Raw genomic sequence first — 15,017 nt, forward strand, 5'->3', positions numbered from 1 at the left:
TCTTATAACTGTAGCACACACATAACCACTCTTATTTATTAACACTGTTAATAATTGTAATTTAAAAGCTGTAACACAACATATTCCATTCACCTCAATTTAATTGGGGTGGAGGCAGGAATCTCAAAAACAAGACAAATAAATTAAACTATCTGCATGGCTGGATACCACCAGAGGTACAGTATGTGAGCAAATATGTTGTTATATTTTGGGTGTATCATCAGATGTGGTGTAGCGTTTTGGCTGCAGTGTTAACTCCTATTCACCACTGCCCCTTTGCACCTTGCTCTAAAAGCTCCCCGGAGCCTTCACTTTAGGAAGTTTGAAGCTCAAACCCCCTCCTCCACACACACACACACACACACACACACACACACACACACACACACACACACACACACTCACACACACAGAAACTTTCTCTATCTTTGCCCTCCCTCCCTCCATCTCTTTCTCTTACTTCCTCCTCTCAGCTCAGAACTATAAGAGCCAGACTGGAGTGCACATACACAAATTATTCCTGCTCACATGCACACACACACTCGCTGCACATGCACTGAGTGGAACAGATACACAGTGCTGCACAGTAGTGAGGCGACCGTGTGTGCGATTGAGAGAAGGGGGGGTGGAGAGAGAGAAGGAGAGAGAGAGCATTTTACTCTCCCTCTTGCAAACTTAAGGAAAGCACCAGTGTGGAGAAGTTGCATGAAGCGTGTGGTTCCAACTGAGGACTTTCTTATCGGACCATGGAAGCCAAGAAGTGGAGGTAAAAGAAGAAGAGACAAAGCTAAACAGGAGACCAGAATTTTATCTGAGGGATTACCGGACTTTTCATATATGTGCTCGTGTCATGGTGAAATCCTAGATGACCGTTTCTTGTTGACAGGAGCCTCTCTGTGTCTTGGATTTCCCAAGGATCAAAGTTTGTTTTCTGAGCAGAGTGTGTGAATGAAGTGTGCGGAAGCAGGAAACATGTCAAACGGACGTTTCAGTCACCTGTTGAGTGGAGTCTGGCTGCTGTGGCTGTGGCAAGGTGAGTTCAGGCACTTTCGGCAGGATGACATTGTGTTTTTTAAGTCTTCCAGCGGTCTAAACAGCTTTTTGAACATGTAGTTTACATTAAATTACTCCAATAAATCCATAGATTTCTGTCCAGTGAATTTGTGAAGATTTAATCTCATTAAATTCAAACAAAGACTCCTTTTTCAAACCTGATTTTCATCAAATCTTTGAAGCTAAAGATCAGTTTAAGAAAGCTTAAACTGATGCTGGTGTTTCACACATCACATGGTCTGAGTCCCAAAAAGTTTACCTTTTAAGTTATTTTTACTAAGTATGAGAATAACTCGTAAATGCAAATAGAATCTGATTAAAAAAAAGATTTCCTCCCCGTAAATCCAAAGCTTTTCCTGTATGAAAAAAAATTAGATAAATGCTCTCTCATGTGAGAAATCAGCTGAACACTTGCAGAAAAGTCTTAAAAAACACATGGCAGTGCACAGTGACAAAAAGGAAGAGATTATTACAGACAAACTCATAATTACAGGGAAGTTATTATGTAATTTGTCATAATTCAAATGATTTGCAAAGATCAACATGTGGATCAGCACTTTGAAAAATAAAAATACAACCTATGCTTATGTTAGACTTATGAATAGCCAGTCTGTGTCCCCCCTCTCCTCCTCTGTGTCTTCAAAGCGTCAGCCTTAAAAAAAGAGCTCTGGATGGTGCCTTTAAACAATGGTTCCCCAGGAGCAGGGAAGCGTGGCCCTGGAACTAATGTTGCCATTATGTTAATGGTTAGAATAACAGGAGACAGCCATTACTGACCTTACTTCAGGCTGCTGTGCAGAGCTGACTGTCCAGCTGCCGCAGCCTCGATCACGGAACTGCAGCATTTTGGCCATCAGGGCTGGTTAGGGTGATGAGCGGCAAGTGACAGACAGGAGGAGGCATCTGCCCAGTTAATAATCATCATCCAGCAAGCCAACGCCAATCCCCACACCTCCCTCCATCCCTAGCTGCTTTAGTGGTTGACTGGTATCTGTGAATTGTTTTTCTTTTTTACAGCTCAAGTCTAGTCTAGAGGAGACAGGAGAGGCGAGGTAAACAGATGCCATAAGAAGCTGAGCAGTTCTTCAATCCAAACAGAGCAGAGACTGATGATAAAATTAAATAAAACAAACCATTACATCTGTATTTAGATGAATTTTGACAGGTGTAATGTGATTTCTGTGATTGAAAAGCTTCCCAAGCCAGTATACTTTGTACTAACTGTGTGACGAGTGGACAAACATTGATACCTGACTTTTGAGCGACTCTTTTAAACTTCTCGTTTATAATTTTCTAAGCAACCCTTCAACCCAAACTTTACCTTCAAAGCCACAAATACTCATTTCTTGGAGTTCTGCCTTACTTGATGGAGTGTTTGCAGAAGATGAAAGTGACCAATTTGCTGAATGGAAGGGACCACAGTGAATATTTGGATAAGGTCTGGTGGATCCTTGGCCGAAAGAATTTCCTGTTTTTTCCTGAGCTTTCTAAACTGAACTGAACTGGATGGGAACATTTTGCGATCCCACCCTATCACTGCTTCATTTTACCATACAGCAAAACCCTTGAAATATTCACACAAGTTAAAATGTATATGCAGTGTTACAGTTTCGGCCTGTAACAGCCCTGTTCCAACTTGAAACCTCTCCAAGTGTGTGAAACAGCCACCGGCCGGATCTCCCCAGACGCCTCCAAACCGAGCTTTTGGATTAAGGTGAAACCAATGTAATCTCAGCTCAAAAACATCAACGGACCATCAACTTCCCTTGTCCGCTATCTACATCTTTACTGCCTTGGCTGTCCACAAGGGACACCACAATGCACGTCAGGTGCTATTATAATCAGGAATTCTCTCGACTGTCTAATAACACATAATCCGATTTCCAAATAACGTGAAAGCACATTAAAAGTTCAGAAAATGGTGGAGTGGGTGGATATATTGGTTGATGTGGCAGCTCATGGTGAGGGTGTGAGATGCAGCTGGACGATGTGTGTGTTGTTGCTTTGTGAATAGGAGCCAGAGTTTGCTAACCACAGTGGAACTGGCAGCAGCGTCCACTGGGCAAACGCCTGTAGATCCCTTGTCTAAATAAACGAGGCCACTGGATTAACCAGCTTACACTGTGATGAAAAGACAACAGTAGTCATCCATGCACTTCCCTGGGGACAGAGGGATACTCCTGGCCCGGGAGACCGCTATGAGATGCTGGGGTTAAAGCCCCCAAAAAGGAACGGGGTACTCAGGGTTAGAATAACACAACAGACCTTGTGTTCTTTAGAAAACCTCTAAATCAACCTGACCTTCGCCTGGCTTTGGCGACAAGGGTGGAGGGAGGCGAGAGAGGCAGAATCTACGTAAAAAAGAGTACTGCAGCAATAAGGCCTTGGTAAATTTTAAGCCATCCTCAGTCTCTGACAGTGCTAGCCAGTAACACATCACTTAGTAACTTGTTACAGCAGTGTGATCCCTGTAACACACAACTTTGGATGTTCATTTCATCTCACACTCTGTGAGATGAGTCTAATCAAATGTTGGCCACAATCTGTGTCAGACTGTATGGTATCACTTTGAGGCATGTCAGTGATATTTATTGCAGAGACGCGCTCACATCAGCCCACCTCACCCATCTGTGCTTCTGTTGCTGCTGAAAATGCAGCAATGCAGTTTCTCATCCCACAAAGTTATTTTTTGTTTTGCCTTTGGATGTGCACATGCATGGGTTTCCATTTTCTGAAAATTATTTTTAAAAAAGGTGTTTAAAAATTCTTGTTGCATCGACGTGTATATTCTGCATCATGCTCATGCTTTGTGATGATGATGGTCAGTAAATACCTCCAAACAGTAAGCAGGCTGCTTGTTAAAAGTCTTGTTTTCTTTTTCAACATGTGTTAAATAAAGAATATGTGTTGGGTGCTTAGGAGTTGTTTAGGGCATTTTACAAAATAACAAAAGTAACGTAACGAGTAATGTAACAAATTACTTTTGCTGTTGAGTATTTAGTAAAATAATATAGTTACATTTTTATTCCATTTGTTTATTTATTTTTGTTGTTTTATCCCAGAACAGTTTCTGAGCTGAAATGCAATCTAAGAGGTTAATATTAAGAATAGTCCTAATGCAGTGAACTTTATCTGCAATAGTAAGTAATAGTTCAACCATTTAAACAAGAGAGCTGCAGAACATCTAAAATGGCTTCCACTGTATGAATGAAAAACAAAACAGTTGTTCCTGGCTGTGGTCAGTGAGATATTTATAGCCTATGTTTGTGCATGCTGACCTCCAACTAGAAAAACAAGAAGAATCTGCAAATCAGAAAACTGCACAGAATATGAAGCTCGTCATATTTATTAGGAAAAATGTAGATAATTTAAAGGGAATTATTTTGTATTACTGTGCATGGTGAGATTCCCATTAGAAAACTAATTTAGTATCTTAAAACAGTAGTCTCAACCTCAGAGTAGGGATCCTTCCAAGGGGTTGTGAAGGGGTTGTGAAATTTTTGGTGTGTTTTATTTGGACTTGAGGGGTTACATGTAGATATCCCTTCCTAGCAAAGGGGTCACAAGCCAAAAAGAGAGTTGGGAATCACAGTCTTATAACACCTATCCAAAATCTGGAGGACAACTCAGCGGTTCAGAGAGCATGAAAAAGCAGCTGTGAACTGTGAATAATGTGCAGCAGTCATATGTGGAATGAGCAGGGTTTCTGAGCTACTGTAGCATCACCTCACTAATCTTGTCATTCTAACGCATGAAGGCGCCTCATCCAACCCTCTTACAACCCCTCATCCTCCTGACCAGCTTCATTCACCTCATCAACCACTGACAGACACAAACAGAGAGAGAGAGAGAGAGAGAGAGAGAGAAAAAACAAAGACGGAAAAAAGAAGAGAGGAATCTGAAATCCATCCAGGAGAAATGAGCCGTAAACATCATGGCTTTTTCATCAGGGGAGGGGAGCAGTAATCAGTGGAGGGGAGGAGAGCCAGGAGGGCACGGGTACTTCAGGGACAGTTTTGAGGGTTTTGTTCTGCAACACTGAGGCAAAGAGAGATGAGAAAAGAGCTTTACATGACACTGGGGGTAACCACACTGAAAGAAATGTGGGCGAGGATGTTGTAAAAATAAAAAAGTAGGAAACACATGAGGAAGTAGTTAAAAATACTGGAACATGGAGGGATTGGTCCTGCTTTGCCATCATTTTAGTGCACCAACAACATTTTTTCTGGGACAAAATAGTTATTTTCTTTCACCTTCACTGCGTCCACTTTGGCAGGTTTAATGATTCTCCATTAAAAGCCTCAGTAGAAGCAGCTATGAAAAAACAAAGGCGTCTCTCTTCAATGAATGAAGCACAGGGTTGACTAAAACGTCAAGCACTTGATTCCCCCTGCAAGCCCTGAATCAAAAGTGCCTGGATCTGGTTCTTGTTTTTACAGGACAGCTCCAAATAAAGAAGCACATAAAACTGTATTTTGACTTTGGCGCTGCGGATGAGACATGAGAGAGGAGAGCAAAGGCTGCCAAACCGTAATCACAAATGCAAACAAACAAACAGAGTGCAGCCTGGAGGTCCTTTATAAATGGTATCCCTTCTGCAGTGTGCTGTAAATCAATGTGTGCAGTGTGTTTTTGTGAACGTGCATGCGTGTGTGTGTGTGTGCGTGTGTGTGTGTGTGTGTGTGTGTGTGTGTGTGTGTGTGTGTGTGTGTGTGTAAAAAGGATGAATATGGGAGCTCAAAGACAGGAATATTATTTTGGCCAGTCGTCAGTCGGCTAAAGTGAAGGCCGGTGGCAGTGGCAGTGCTGGTGGTGATGAAAGACTGACCCTCCAGACCACACGCAGTTCACAGTCTGCTGTGCTGACCCCTTGTGGGGGAATTGCAATACTGCATGAGGACAACCTGGGGGATGAGTGTGTCATGTCTGTGTTCTTCAGCTGCTATTTACAATGATGCCAGGTTTACTGCGGAATACTGAACGGCAGGAAGACTGAGAGAAAAGGTGGCTTTAATTAGTCACAGCTGAGCACAGGCTTCCCATCCTCGGTTTAAGTAAGGCTTGCACACAAATCGATTGGTCTATCTCGCTGTCAATCAGCATTATACCAGCCCTGGCCCTCATGAGAAAAATTAGCTATCACAGCTGGTTGTAACCTGTATTTGTGTGTTGTTGTGGCAATCACCAAATCTGATTTGATTCTTTCTCATTCTCCTTAAACGATGGTTTAAAACAACATTCCTATATGAACACAAAACAGGCTCCTTCTGTTCATAGAGGCCATTACAGGCCATACAGACAAAATCCACTGGCTGAGGAAAAATGTATTCCAAAGTTTACTCGAACCCAATATGAGGCTTATGCAGTCTGAGTTAGACAAATCAAGTGAAAAGTCTTTTTAGTTTCCTGGACAGTGAATCTCTGCAGCGGAGGGATAGTAAACCAAAGAGGGATTTTCTGGCTAAAAAATACTTACTCAGACTTCTGAAGCCTTATATTAGCTTCAGATACACTTCTGAAAACATTCTTGCAAAAAACAAGGGCAGTAGATTTTGTCCCCCATCTCTCACACTGGATAAAGAAAATTAAACATGGATGTTGTAAAGGCCAGTATGAAGAGAATGAATGATTACAGCAAGTAAAACATGTTTAAATGTTCATGCTGTATGGGCAGCTGACTGTTACAAATATAAATCATTTAAAAAATACGGTCATATTCTTTAATGTGGAAAGAGCTCACTGAATAGTTGTGTGTTATTTATTGGATATGATGCTTTAATGAACTATTGACATGCAATGTGTTGACACTTTACCCCTATGAAGTCACACAGGTTAGTGACATAGGTTGAGTCAAAGTTAATCTTAGTAAATGTTTATTGTTACACTACATACATTTCTGCCTGTGCTATCCTTTTGTTAGGAGGCTGGATGAAGCCCATAGTTACTGTCAGTTTCACCACACAGATGTCAATGATAAGTTGGATTTCTGTTTTCCAATAAGCTTTCATATCTGACCCCAGTATAATTCTAATAACAAGCATTTTGCAACATTTTCTAGACAAACCTATGTGCAATAGGTTGCCAGTTTATTAGCTAAAACTAGCTTAAACAGTGCTGCAATAAATCCTACTATAGGTCATGATCCCTTTTTGTTAAAACTACAGTATACAAGTATACAGTACACAGTAATTTTGGAGGACGTTGTTTGCGGCGCTGTTGAACTGAACACAGACAGGTGTTAGCCTAAACTCGTTTTTATAAATGAGCATGTCAAAATAATAGAAACAGTATATCACAATATAATAGAGGACATTGATATTATTAATAGAGTTAAATCAATCTTAAAGTGAGTTTTATTGATAAAAATACATGAAATCTCTTTCCGAAAGATGCACTAAGCACTAAACTGTGACAGAGAGGTGCAGACTGCATCGGGGGACGTTTAGGGATCATAATGGAAAAATAAATCAGTGGGAACCATTGCTGGGTAGAACTAATGATATCTGACTGCCTGTGTAGGAAGTGAATCAACTAAAATGGTCCCCCATCTCCTCCAAATTGAGATGGGGGTTGAATATTATCATATGTATTACAACATCGCCTCACTTGTGGTTGGAATAGGCTCTTTTGTAGAATACTTTTAAAAACCCACGATGAGCAATTTTGTTTTACTAAGGTCTGCTTTTATGAGTACTCTTTTAGTAAATGCAACCATATGCCCAACTGGAATGAGATCCAAGAGAGGGAAAGGGGCTGAATGACAAGTGACCTCAAGAAACACTATAGAAATGTTTTGGCAAAAACAGAAACTCAAATATAGCAACCAAAATGACTCCACATCACATACTATGCCTCTCTGTCCATTTGTTGCACAGTGTGTGAGTAACCACTTAGGCAGCATATTGCATGCAGCTACAAAGGGTGAATAACATAAAACAGACCAATTGGATGACTTGCAAGATGCAGTGGAAATTAATTAATCCTGATTAGTATTTCTGCTCCAAGCACTCCCATGGGAGTGCAGCTGGGTCCGACTGACCCGGTTCCCTAGCCAGCTGCAGTGACATTGAGCATAAACAAACACATCACCGCATGGGAAAAATTGCAAACATGTTTCAATGCCTGTGACAGGAAAAATAAGTATAAATCATATCAACAAATTGACAGACTGCTTAAAGGAGGAAAAATGTGCCTCGAGCTTAAATCTGGTTTTGTGGTCTGTAACTGTACAGTTCAAACAATCCGAGCTCTACGTGTGTGTATGAGTGTGTGTGTGTGGGTGTGTGTCAGGTGGAGGTATGCTAGGAAATGACTGCACTGCACACGTGTCTGTGGTTGTGGTCAGCATATGGGAAGCATTCCAGGAGTGAGGGGAACAGAAAATATCTGACACTAACAAGGTCAATAAACGGCATTCACTTATCCGCCATCTTGGAACCTTTTACAGAAAAAAAACCATCGGCAAGTCCACATCATGCACGCTCCATTCAAAACTCCCCATTTTCCTTCAGCTGCATCTGCTCGGTCATGAGAGAAAAAAAGACTCATGTGTGGCTCAACAACCAACTCCCAGCTCAACTGTAGGCTCGACAGGTGATGTTCTCCCCAAGTGAATCTAAAGTCAAATGAGAGAAAAGTGGTGTGAGATTACACCCATAAAGCTGTCTAACCACAGATGACCCTGAGGAAAGTTGAGAAAGTGAGAGAAAGAATGCGAGAGCTCTACGGATGAAGGGGAGCAAGAGGGAATAAGAGAGAAGGAAATGGAGGGAAAAGCAAGTGGGATACGCCGACCTAAAGCAAAAACTCAACCTTTTCTTAGATGGGAAGATCGATACTGTTCTCATATTTGTCTGTTAAATATAAGGCTACAGTCGGCTGACCTTTATCTTAGCTTAGCATATAGACTGAAAGCAGTTGGTTTTTTTCCTAAATTTAACAATATGCGCTTCCCAGCACTTCTAAACTTTTTTAACATGTTATACACCGGCCATCCATAACATTATGACCACTGACAGGTGAAGTGAATAACACTGATTATCTCATTATGTAATGATTTAAGCGACTTTGACAAGGGCCAAATTGTGATGGCTAAAGAAGTTGGTCAGAGCATCTGACCAAAAGTGGTCCAAAGGAGGAAGAGCAGTGAACCGGCAACAAGCTCAATGATGCACGTAGGGAGCAAAGGTTGGCCCGTGTGGTCCGGTCCAACTCTATTCCCTGATGGCAGTGGCCTCTTTCAGCAGGATAATGTGCCCTGCCACATAGCAAAAATGGTTTGAAAAACACAACAACGAGACCTAGGTGTTGACTTGGCCTCCAAATTCCCCAGGTCTCAATCCAATCGAACATCTGTAGGATGTGCCGGACAAACAAGTCCGATCTATGGAGGAATCAACCTCACAACTTACAGGACTTTAAGGATCTGCTGCTAAAGTCTTGGTACCACAGAACACCTTCAGAGGTCTAGTGACGTCAAGTCTAGTGTCTCCACAGGTCAGGGCTGTTTTGGCGGCAAAAGAAGGACCTATGCAATTATGCAGGTGGTCATAATGTTACGGCTGATGGGTGTATTTAATGTGTTTCATCCGTTCCAAAAAAACATAAAAATGGAAAAACAACAATTCACCATCAAGAATAAAAGTAAGTGGACTAGTGCGAGGGGAAAACAAGAGAAAAAGTCAAACAGGAGATGGCCGCATCTGTGAGAACTCACCCCGCTTGCTTTTTGACATTTATTTTGGGATGATGAAACTATAGCCATCATTTTCCCCCACACACACAGAAAAATGCACACACTGCCAGGACAGTCCCCAGTGGGTTTCCTCACGTTGCAACCATGAGGGTGTAATCAAAACAATCCCCTTGCTGTGTCGACAATGCACACATCTCTGTGCAACAAACAGATAGAGCATAAAGTGCGGTTATGACCAATGACAGGTAGACATATTGCAGATGTGCATGTGTCAGATCAATAAATGTTATAGAGTGAATAATGCTTTCATTTGGATTAACTTAACTGTCAAACTCATGCGAGAACATTCATCATTATAAGTGTTTTTAGAACCATATTATCAACAGATGTGTTTGGCTCAGCTGTCCTGCTGCTGTCAGCAACCCGCTGTTTGCTTTGTCTTGATGACAGAAATGCATATATACAAAGAGCATACAGTCGGGCAGGTGCTGATGTGCACACAAATGCACAATTACCTATACACCTCCTGCCTCCAAGAAACCAAAACAAGGCATATGTGTTGCAGCTGCAGGCTGTGATAAGCCAAACCTGTCTGCACCATGGCCAAATGTCCTGATTCACAGCTACGTATGGTTTATATAGCGCCCACTCTCCACTCATTACATGAAAAATTTAGCAAAATTACAGCCCTGAAGCTGTTTGCAGTCAACCAGAGTTGTGGTCAGATGTAACAGGGAGAAGATGGGAATATTCCCTTATGGCTATTATCTGTTCCCTTCATTTCTGATGAAGGAGGCAGATAATCATCTCTGAATTTAACCATTTTGGTGTTCCCATTTCCTACATCCACATTCAATCAGCCTGGAAATCTAAATGAAGTGTAATGGAGCCTCTGTGTTATCTGATGGGATAACTGTGATTATTTACTCACTTTCCCTTCCTCTGTAGCTGTGTTTGTGGCTGGAACTGGGAGTAAACTTTGGGAGGTGCCCACAGCCTCCTTCACTTCCTCCTCCAACCTCAGTAAGAGCCTGCAGTGGGAGCAGGAGTGTCAGTACCGCCACTTACAGGACAGAGTGAGAATCACAGCAGACATCCCCCCAAGGCTGGACGGCACATGGGTGTCAACCAGGTGAATTTTTTTTTCTGTGACATTAATGTTTTGGTTTACTCTATTTTAGTTTTTTTCCCAGCACAGCAGCAAGCAGCTGTTTGCAGCAAAAAAGCTCAAACAAAATAGCGTACAGTATCTGCTCATCACTAAATGGCAGACAGACAGAGTTAGCGACCAGCTAGTGAACATGGTGGAGCATTTAGCTGCTAAAGGCTCAGATATTTCCCTCAGGAGTTGGTAGAGACCAAACACAGAGCTAAAAGAAAGTGAATATTGGACTTAAAATAATCAGGTGACCAGAAACATGACTCCAAATTAATGAAAATGCTGCTTCGTTCCTGCTGGATGTGTGAATAAGCAACTGTTTGCTAACACATTCGCCATATCAACTCTCTATGGTGATAATATGTCAATGTTGTGTTCACAGCATGTTTTCCACTGCTGCCTAGTGGCCATAAATCAGTGAATGCAGGTTTAATTATTAAACCATATAATAGATTCAGTTCAGTTCAGAGACCTGAAGTACTTGTAGTTTTTGGCTTATGAAGACTAACTTGACTTGCCCACGTGACTGAGATGTAGCTCAAAAGAGTGAAAGACAGCTCTGATTTTAACTATTTCATGCCTCTGTGTTCAGATGTGAAGCCAGGCCCGGTCCAGAGTTCCTTACACGCTCTTACACCTTTCACCCCAGCCGTCACTTCCTAGCCCTGCAACACTACTACACAGACAGCGGCTGTGAGGACCCAGCCTACTCCCTGATGGTCAGGGGGAAGCTTCGTCTGCGCCAAGCCTCTTGGATAACCCGGGGTGGCACTGAAGCTGAGCACCACCTCAGCAAGGTGGGTATCGTGGTGCACAGCCTGGCAGCCAAACAGAGGCTTCTTGCCAGGTTGCCTCCGACCTGCATGGCTTTGACCCTGGGACGAGCGGTGCCAGGGAAGCTGTATGAGCTGTACAACACCCGGGCAGGGAGGGGCTGTCTGGCTGCACTGGGCTTCTCCATGATGGAGATGGGACTGATACGGGTGGAAACGCAGCACCACAGCCATGGAGGGAAGGTCCAGGAGCTGTTCTTAGGGGATATTCACACTGACTGGACACAGAGAACTCAGTACAGACCTACAGGGTACCAACAGCCACTGCAGAACGCCATGGTGAGACATTATTGTGTATTTTTCAGTTTCTATTTGCCAGAGAGAGTTGATCAGACGAAAGAATGTGGACGATCAATTGTGAGGGCAGAGATACAACAAACATCTTCTACTGTTAGCCACTGAACAAACCTGCAAGCTCAACTGTAACTGATGTTTCAGGGAGTGTGGAAAATGTTCAGTCTTCCTCACAAACCCTCATTTTCACACCTGTTATTTTGTTAGTAGTAGTATTACATTGTATGTTGTTTCCACAATATACATACAGTATCAAAAAATCTTGATCAGTGTAATCTTTATTTTTTGGAAAATGTTATTTATTCCTTCATCCCATTTCAACAACAATCATCAATTGCAGCCCTAAAACGCAGTCTTGCTTCTCCCTTAAACTTTGCAGCATCACATCCACCCCTGCCCTGTGTGCGCCCTGGTGTACCGCTCCTCAGAGCAGCGCCCCCCTGTGTTGCCCCGCAGCCCTGCAGCTCCTCTCTCTCTTGCCGGCCGCTGGGTCAGCCAGCGCTGCGAAACCCGTCCCAACGTCCTCTTCCTAACCCGACACTTCACCTTTGATCCCGACCAGCACGCATGGGAGGGCATCTACCAACACTTCTCGGACCCTGCCTGCTCTCAGCCCACTTTCACCCTGAGAGCCTCGGGTCACTATGCTCAGGGAAACCCTTCCACCAAGGTCTCAGGGGCCACTGAGTTTGTCTTCAAGGTCACCCAGGTGAGAGTCACAGCTGCAGAGGAGCCCACAGCGAAGTTGCTAAATGGGACGAGGCCAGGAAAGTGTGGTCAGGCAGGAGGCTGGGCGGTCGGAGTGGAGCAGGACTTGACCCCCACAGATGGGTGCACCCTGCTGGGAATCAAACTGCCACATAAGGAGTATGAGCTCTTCAAGACTGAGCTGGACCACAGGAAACACCTGCTGCTGTTCATCGGTGAGAGGCCGGCTGATGGGTCCAGTCCAGACCGACCACAGAGGAGGCCCACTTCCTTTCAGGCTCCAATGGTGCTTTGCAGTGGGGGGGAGACACAGCCTTCACATGGCTATGGCTCAGGTTTTACCAGCAAGCAAGTCCAGCTAGAAGCCAGTGGGACAGAGAGACTGGCACAGCTGGTGTTACTGGTGCTGGGATCTGTGCTGTGCAGCTGGTTCTGTGATTATTAGAGACGTTGTTCATGAATTAAGCCTGTTACACAGCTGAAGTCATTGATGGACATTGTTTTCTGGCAGCTTTCTTTCACTCTTCCTCCATATGATGATGACCACATGTGTGATGGTCAAGAAAAATCATGAGACACTCAGGAGAACTGAATAATTTCTTAAATCTGTCTTTCAGATGCTGCCTGTAGGTTCACTTTGATGACTCTTTACTTCAGCTGCATTTCTACCTAAAACTAATCTGTATATAAACCATCAATATGTATATGCAACTGCCATCATTTTAGTATGTAAAAATATATTCAATTAAACCATGTTCTTTTTGTATAATGATCAGATGTTCTCACTTCACAGTTTAATTCCTTTTAATATTTCTGGATAAATACAGTTTTCTTGTCATGCTATTATAACAAATCAAGATCACAGTGTGAAAATGTGGATCAGCTATTTCCACGTCAAAATGTAAGCCATGGACATTCCTGTCGACTCCACACAAGAGCTCCTTTTCATCCAAAATGCAGTATAACTAATGCACTTTGTACAGAACATTGCTTTCTCAACATACTGGAGAGAAAAGAAGCTGGAAAGCAGAGAAATGTATAATCAACACTCTAATAGCTGCCATGTTCATTGGTCAGATGCCACTGTTGTGTAAAATGTTGCTTTGTCTCTATTCTCTTTCAAAGCTTGTGTATTAGTCTGCTTTTCTGTCAGCAGTCAATCTAAACAAATCAAATTAATATTTATTTTAACCATTTATGCAATGCTTTTTAATAAGAGGAATATTTTGGTCTAATGTTTTACTTAGTTTCACCATTTAAGAAGCGATTATCTATTTGTATTAAAAATAGCTTTTCATAACATCTTGTGTTTAATTAGTCTTTCAAACAAGACTAAGAGTCTACAGCCATAGCAGCTCTGTGAGATTGTACTTAGACACAGGTAAGTATGGCAAGCCATTTTTACATTTATTCCTTAAAACTTACCAGTCGCTATTTAAAAGCTACTAGTACTAGTAACAATTGATTAGTTACTAGTAACTATTTTTTAGTTACTAGTAACCAATCACAGATTTTTACCATTGAAATTACTGGGGCGCTGCAGTTCAGATATCACCTATTCATTAGTTACTAGATTCGAATAGTTACTAGTAACTATTTTCATTTTATTAGAATTATAATTATTTAGATACTAGTACCTATTAATTAGTTACTAGTAACTTGTTTGAATTCTTACTAGTAAGAATGGAATAGTTACTAGTAACTAACAAATAAGTACTAGTAACTAATCAATTGTTACTAGTAACTAATTGAATAGTTACTAGTAATGTGTGTGGATCACCAAAGTTCTTACAATTCCTCCTGGAAAGAAAGTCTACCAAATTTCACAGCAATCCATCCAATAGTTGTTGAGATATGTCAGTCAAAACAATAAATGTGAACCTCATGGTGGTGCTAATGAAAAAGTCAGTAGGATTCATTCTCTTGGGACCATTAATGTCTCTGCAAAATGTCATGGCAATCCATCCAGTAGTCGCTGAGATATTTCAGTAGGGACCAAAGTGGGGGAACGAACGACCGACAAACGTAAAAATGAAAAGTTTACTTGTGGTGTGTCCCAAAGCTGCTGTTTTATTTCAAGAGCCAAACAGAAAATTGGGACTGTAGAATCAGCTGTATTTTGTCCTCTCTCTTGTTCATACTGTGGTCTGATTCAAAGCCCAGATAGTGGGTGAGCGTACGGCCGTTTGATAAATAACTGTCATATGGCTCACACATTACACAAGGCATTCCAGTGCAGATCCAACTGCTGAAAATACACAGAAGGATATCAGAT

At 42.1% G+C, this 15,017-nt stretch overlaps 1 protein-coding gene across 1 annotated transcript; it reads left to right on the top strand.

The window, feature by feature from the left end:
* The first annotated feature begins 495 nt into the window (after positions 1-495).
* apcdd1l (adenomatosis polyposis coli down-regulated 1-like) lies at positions 496-14,042 on the top strand. Its single transcript, XM_038697601.1, has 5 exons — positions 496-766; positions 887-1,033; positions 10,697-10,880; positions 11,500-12,019; positions 12,414-14,042. The coding sequence occupies exons 2-5, from the start codon at positions 949-951 to the stop codon at positions 13,185-13,187; spliced, it is 1,563 nt and encodes a 520-aa protein (XP_038553529.1). The 5' UTR covers positions 496-766; positions 887-948; the 3' UTR covers positions 13,188-14,042.
* Positions 14,043-15,017: the final 975 nt, after the last annotated feature.

This window comes from Micropterus salmoides, unplaced genomic scaffold, assembly GCF_014851395.1.
Source record: "Micropterus salmoides isolate LMB-PRFRI ecotype aquatic unplaced genomic scaffold, ASM1485139v1 Ms_hic_scaffold_4, whole genome shotgun sequence".
NCBI lineage: Eukaryota > Metazoa > Chordata > Actinopteri > Centrarchiformes > Centrarchidae > Micropterus > Micropterus salmoides.

Excerpts from the sequence above, each read along its gene's own strand:
- apcdd1l (XM_038697601.1), top strand. The coding sequence starts at position 949 with ATGAAGTGTGCGGAAGCAGGAAACATGTCAAACGGACGTTTCAGTCAC. Across the intron at positions 10,881-11,499 it reads GGCACATGGGTGTCAACCAG|ATGTGAAGCCAGGCCCGGTC; the intron begins GTGAATTTTTTT and ends CTCTGTGTTCAG. Across the intron at positions 12,020-12,413 it reads AGCCACTGCAGAACGCCATG|CATCACATCCACCCCTGCCC; the intron begins GTGAGACATTAT and ends TAAACTTTGCAG.